The sequence below is a fragment of the Cibotium barometz genome, chromosome 13 (genome assembly GCF_041138505.1).
Source record: "Cibotium barometz isolate CiBa-2024 chromosome 13, ASM4113850v1, whole genome shotgun sequence".
Taxonomy (NCBI): domain Eukaryota; kingdom Viridiplantae; phylum Streptophyta; class Polypodiopsida; order Cyatheales; family Cibotiaceae; genus Cibotium; species Cibotium barometz.
The window spans coordinates 2,253,335-2,259,918 of record NC_141058.1 but is presented as its reverse complement, the minus strand read 5'-3'; the positions used below and the strand labels follow the sequence as shown (position 1 = coordinate 2,259,918).

The 6,584-nt window shown below is 41.0% G+C and overlaps 1 protein-coding gene across 2 annotated transcripts; it reads left to right on the top strand.

The window, feature by feature from the left end:
* The first annotated feature begins 1,507 nt into the window (after window positions 1-1,507).
* Window positions 1,508-5,981, top strand: LOC147632264 (N-carbamoylputrescine amidase-like). 2 transcript variants are annotated; one of them, XM_086807087.1, is made up of 10 exons: window positions 1,508-1,762; window positions 1,921-1,969; window positions 4,114-4,205; window positions 4,437-4,588; window positions 4,715-4,761; window positions 4,887-4,920; window positions 5,025-5,191; window positions 5,307-5,403; window positions 5,527-5,748; window positions 5,849-5,981. In XM_086807087.1, exons 1-9 carry the CDS (start codon window positions 1,674-1,676, stop codon window positions 5,697-5,699), a joined length of 900 nt encoding a protein of 299 aa, XP_086663213.1. In that variant the 5' UTR covers window positions 1,508-1,673; the 3' UTR covers window positions 5,700-5,748; window positions 5,849-5,981. The 2 variants fall into 2 exon arrangements, with proteins under 2 accessions (XP_086663213.1, XP_086663212.1); XM_086807086.1 differs by having other exon boundaries at window positions 5,527-5,981.
* Window positions 5,982-6,584: the final 603 nt, after the last annotated feature.

Below are 6,584 nucleotides of genomic sequence, written 5' to 3'. Positions count from 1 at the left end.
GGAATCAAACATTCCAAAGAGTTTCAAATTATAAAGTTTAAACAAAGAGAGTGGAAGTGAGTGTTTATCTAGAAGATCTCTCTCTCTCTCTCTCTCTAGGAATCAAACATTCCAAAGAGTTGCATATTATAAAGTTTAAACAAAGAGAGTGCAAAAGTATTAAAAGACTATACAAAAAGTAACATAGGTTAGTTTGTTTTGTTAGATTGTCAAGAGTGGGTATCCCAATGTCAATAGATGCGGACATAGAGGCTATCTTATTCTACATGTGCTTATCTTGGAAAATTAAGCATGGGTGTCCTACATATTGATTGTCAAGCATGGGTGTCCTACAAATCCCCCAAAATTAACCAATGGGAGTCCTACAAATCCCCCAAAGTTAATCAATGTGGACATAAAGGTTATCTTATTCTACACCTACTTATCATGGAGAATTTTATTACAAATGCTTGTCATTCCTTTCTTTTTTTTAATCATAAAGTTTTCCTCATAGAATTTGTATATATTTACTAATGCAACTTGGTCCATATATAATAAATAAATTATTGTTTCAAGTACTTAAACAAAAAATGTTTGAAGTACTTTAGGTCACATGAAAAGTAAATTACCATTCAAAATGAAGTTTATTTCATTGTATTAAAATTGGAGGTGGCATATATATGAATATAAAAAAGAAAATGTAATGTAGAATCAAAAACATTTGAAAAGTGTGCATTGCATTAGAAAAATGATTAAGTTTTGTATCTTATGGAAGGTTATATAATACAACTCAAACATATGTTTACACCCTTGACAGTGTCAACACTATCTCTAATAACATGGATTTAGGCATGAACATGTTTTGGTATTAATGCAACCCCATCTACATGTATTTACATGCAAGGAATGGTCTTCTGACATCCCACCGACCCTATAATTTTAAATAGAACCCCATCTCCATGTACTTGCATGCAAGGAATGGTCTTCTTACGCCCACCCGACCCTATAAATTTAAACAGTTATAAGAGGAACTCTGAAAAAGAAATAGGAAATATGTGGAAGCTAGAATTACAAAGCTCATAAACTAAAAAGATCACAAGTAACAATAAGCTATTAACAAAGGATAATTGCATGAACATGACTGATGGAGCCATGCTTCATGATATGTATAGTATATCTATGTTGGTATGTGCATGGTGTGTATGATATGTTTAGATGTGCGATGTGGCATGCTAACTTAAAGATCTAGATGTGCTTCGTATGTGCATGGTGTGTATGATGTGTCCATATGTGCTAGGTGGAATGTTAGCTTAAGATTTACATAATCACATGTGGCATGTTAACTTAAGATCTACATATTCAAGTCAACAATCCCATGGAACAAAAGCTTGTCCTTGTGATACATGGCCTCCTTGGCCCATGTGGAGAGAGAGAGAGAGAGAGAGAGAGAGAGAGAGAGAGAGAGAGAGGTATTAACGTGCAACACAAGGGCATATACGAGCAAAGAAGGGGGTGGATTATGTTCTGCCCAAACAAAGTTTATTATGGTGGGCTCAAATATAATTGATAATAATATATTTCAAGAAAAACAGCCCTCTACTCTCTGCAGGGCGGGCGTCCGTCAGTGTCTGTGTGCGCGTTGCTGGAAGGAAGCAGAAGCAGGCTCTTCTTGTGTATATTTTGTGAAGAGGTGAATGGGCGGGGCGGAGCGCGTGGTGTGCGTGGCCTCCCTGCAGTTCGCCTGCACCGACGATGTTGAAACCAACGTCCAACATGCGGAAAGGTACCCCTTTATTTCAAAATGTTCAGAGCTAAAATTCTGTTTTGTATTTTTTTTCTTCATTTACAGCAAAATCCAACATCTTTCAATGGTAAATTGTAGTGTTTCTTTTACTGTTCCAATTCCTAATCTCCTTCTTATTGTTGTTGTTGTTGGTGTAGGTTGGTGCGGAAAGCTCATGCCAAGGGCGCGCAAATAGTGTTAATCCAGGCAAGTGCAGCTAATAGCCACAAAAATGCAATTTCTTAAGAGTATACACAAACATTAAACATGTGAAAGAGTAAGGTAATGGACAAGAAGAGGGCAGTTTTCCGCAGGTTGCCCTTACTGGAGAACTCCACCGATAGAAGTTGAGGTGTGGCTTTTTCAGCAGAAAGAGGTGGACAAGTGATGCCCAGTGACCTGCTCTTCATGCACTCAGTTCAAATGAAATATAAAGAGTAGAATTGAAACCTGTGTAGGTTTCTTACTAGCCCTAGCATCCAAGATCAAGAGCTCCTAGTGCAAAGCTGGAGCAATAGCCCTGGATCATAGTAGCTGGCTATAAGTAGTAGTAGACAGTTGTATGTGTTGAAGAATTTGTCCTCCCATATCCACAGGAAAACTGGCCCCATGCCAAACATCTGTCCTTCAAGCTTCCAGTTGCATCCTGCCATGCACCCTAAGCTCAGAACAGTCATCTCAAGCAGGGCTTTGAATACACGCCTCATCCTTGGTTAAGCTTAGAGTGTCTACCAATGTTTTGAGTCAGGGTTGTCAACATGTCTACCAAGTTGCAGGGTAAAAAATAAGAGCCTACTCTCATGGTATAAATAGCGAATAAAATTTTCAATGTATATGAAAGTATACAAACCTTTGGGAAATTTTTTGAAAATTCCACTCTTATGTGCTGAGTGCCATACACCAGCTGCAATCCCTTGGGTGTTGTCTAAGTAAGGCTTCTTGATGATGATGGGGCTCTTGTTGTAGAACACTTGTGCCTATGTGCTAGGGTTTTCAGAGATAGAAAAAAGTGCCGTGGAACAACACATGCAACACACACACGAGTCCTAAACTACTGCATTGTATTATGTGCAAGAAAGAAGTAATATGATTGAAATTCAAGTACAAAGGATGGCTGAGAGTGAAGACATCAACTCACAACTCAACATTGCTGAAGATCTTCTTGACTAGCCCATGCTCTAAGAGCACTGCTCTGGCATTGAGAAAATGCAAATGATTATGACAGTTTTCCAATATACGTAAATATATGCATCACTATTGCTGGTAAGCCAGCATATATGGTGTTGGCCTGTTGCCCGACCTGCCACGTCATTACTTCCATGTCATCACTTGCCACGTGGCACTTACATTGCCCGGCCCTTGTGTCAGCTGCTGAAATCAGGCAAAGCTGTCCGGACAATGTGCAGTGTAACCAATTGGAGCCACCTGCTGCCTCTAGTGTGGCTATCAATTGGTGACTGCCTCACCATCCATCTTCCCATTGAACTTGGGAGGCTTCAGCATCTTGAGCATTTGGTTCTGTTTGATCAAAGGGCTGGGACCTGAGCGCAACATTCCATTGTGGAAAGGCCCCCACGGTGATGGAGAACTGGAATGGGAAGATGACTTGGAACTAGAATTGGAACTGGAGTTACTGGTGGAAAAGTTTTGATTGTGCCATCAAAAGTCATAATGAGTCCAAAAGCAAGTCGGTGTGCGGAATAACATGGTGATTGCTGCTGCCAATGAGGTGATAGCCCGAGTGGTGAAGGTGTTTTCCTAGGACCAAGAGGTCCTGGGCAAACACCTTCACCACTTGGGCTGCCAATGAGGTGATAGCCCAAGTGGTGAAGGTGTTTGCCTAGGACCAAGAGGTCCTGGGTTCAAAACACCCCTTGGTGCTCACTGCTTCCTCAGCGGCATCGCCTGCGGGTGGATAAATAAGCGCCTATGGGCGGTTGTCTACTTACGATGAAATTTGGTAACTATGGGAGGATCTTGGGCCAAAGGCTAGTTGAAAAAAAAAAACATGGTGATTGCTGCTATTTAGAATTATCATACCGTGTTGTGCCATGCCTAGTCCTCGTTCGAAATTTTTGTGCTTCTTCAAGGTACAAGAGCGACGATTGTGCCAAGGTTAGACCTAAACGGTGCTGGCCCTCTTTTAAAGGCTCCCATTGTGGTGCTGATAAAATAACAATCTATGACCAAGTCATGTCGCCACAAGCGCTAACTAGTTTCATATCAAGCCCTTGTACGACATGCCTAGCCCACCAGCTAAGGAGTTTGTCTTATCGTATCTACTCTTTGACTTTGGTGATTTGTTTCTCATGTTCTTGCAGAAAGTTTGACAAAAAGCTGTGCGTTTTCAGGAGCTATTTGAAGGCTACTATTTCTGTCAAGCTCAAAGGGGAGATTATTTTGCACGAGCAAAACCACGGGATGGACATCCTACAATCTCAAGGTAAGTGTGTAAGGATGTTTTACTGGATAATTTTTTTTTGTGGGGGTTATTTTGAGGCAGTAGTAGTAGGCGTGTTTTCAAATGGTTCGAGGATTTATGGATCTGGTTTAACTTTGGTCCTAATTGCTTTGTTCTTTTTTGAAGACTTTTCTTCTATCCTTGGTTGGGATTTGTTTTGATGGATACCAACACTGACCTTTTTCTTTTTTGGTCAATTTCTTTTTGAGATAGAATGCAGAAGCTGGCGAAAGAGTTGGATATGGTGATACCAGTGAGCTTTTTTGAAGAAGCAAACAATGCACACTATAATTCTGTCGTAGTAATTGATGCAGATGGGACAGACCTTGGGCTGTACCGTAAATCCCACATACCAGATGGGCCAGGTATGCATATATTGTTGAAATGGTGTCCTTGCTCTTACTCTCTTCGGTGGTAGGGAAATTTTTAGTTGTCCCCTTTCAATGAATGAGATGAAGTGCCACTTCAACCAATGCTGTTTTGGGTTGTAGGCTATCAGGAAAAGTTCTATTTTAATCCCGGGGACACAGGTTTTAAGGTACATTCTTGATTGTTGTGAAATACTTCTTTCTTTGAGTGTCCCACCACAAGTCTTGGATGCTGTGTTTGTTTCTCAAAAGAAGCCTTCAGTTCTACTACAAGGTTTCCTTTTTTGCAAGCCAGGTTTTTGGGACCAAATATGCAAAAATTGGTGTAGGTAATTTATTTTGCAGTTCAACTCCTGCTGATTTTAACAATTTCAATGCAATGCATCTTTACCGATAATCTTAGATTCTCATAGATTCCTTCATGTGTGTGTAGCGATTTGTTGGGATCAGTGGTTCCCAGAAGCTGCTAGGGCCATGGCATTGATGGGGGCAGAGATTCTCCTTTATCCAACAGCCATTGGCTCAGAACCACAAGATTCGGGACTTGATTCTTGTGAGCACTGGAAGAGAGTGATGCAAGGTCATGCGGGAGCAAACGTGGTAGGCAAGGGTTTTTCCTTCATTCTATTTCTGATGTGTTGTTATGTTGTTGAGATGTTCATTTTGTTCAAGCTTAACATTTCAATTCTCTCCTTTTTTGGGGGGTGGGGAGTAGGTACCCTTGGTAGCATCCAACCGCGTTGGCAGAGAAGTCATTGAAACAGAGCACGGCCCAAGTCAAATTACTTTCTATGGCTGCTCTTTTATTGCAGGTGACATATTAAGTCTAGTATCAAAACCAATTATTATGTTTCTGAGGACGTAATGGATGAACATTTCAGGTCTTAACTATTAGTAGAAGATGCACATTCCATGATATGCTTGTGTCATTGTAGGGCCGACGGGAGAATTGGTGGCAACAGCTGATGACAAAAGTGAAGCTGTGTTAGTGGCAAAGTTTGACTTGGACAAGATCAGAGAACAAAGACATAGTTGGGGGGTGTTCAGGGACAGGCGCCCTCATTTGTATACAGTTCTCCTTACTTCCGATGGCAAGCTACCACCCTAAATATTCGTGCTTGATGCAGATGGTACGAGTGACTGGTCATGGGTCAAACCTGGTTGTAGTGGGTTAGTGTGTGTCAATCCTCTTCAAGCTACCACCCTAAATATTCGTGCTTGATGCAGATGGTACGAGTGACTGGTCATGGGTCAAACCTGGTTGTAGTGGGTTAGTGTGTGTCAATCCTCTTCAAGACATATGTATATGTATGCAAAGTCATTCCTTCTTCGTCAGGCATTTCAAGATGAGGAATGCTTCTTTCCACTCCGATAAAATATAGTTTCATACATATGCCCATTCACACATTTGAAACCGCTAAGAACTATTATAACTTCACAGTGTTTGACATTAACCATTAGATATCATACACACTAGAAGAGTACAAAAGGAGAGAAGATCATATGAACATTTACAGGAACCGATATGAGTTAACTGTGGGTCTACTCATGAGAGCTTGTTAAGTTTCAGTGTATGTAACGCTTGAGGTTTTAATCAGTGAAATTTTCTTGCATGTGCATTCTGGGAATGCATTTTGAATGACACGTTATAATTTTAAAGGCTAGCCTGGCTGCTGCAAGTTTTAGTGGTATGTGCAGGATGCTACGTCTTCCGCGGATTCCAGACATTGATTCTCCTAGATGATCAGAATTCATCTTTCTTCTTCCCTTTTCTACATAGTTTTCTACCATCTTTCTACTTCCCTCTTCTACATTATGCTATGCAAGACAACAGTCCCAGGCTAATGTTAATGCCCAGATTGACATCGAATAAGTGTAATAGAGGCTGACAGTTCCCTAACATCCTTGGGTGCCTAGGTGCGAGAATAGTGATAGCCTTTGAGCCTCGTACGTTTGGCAGGGGAACACAGGAGGATAGTGTCACACCCCCGAT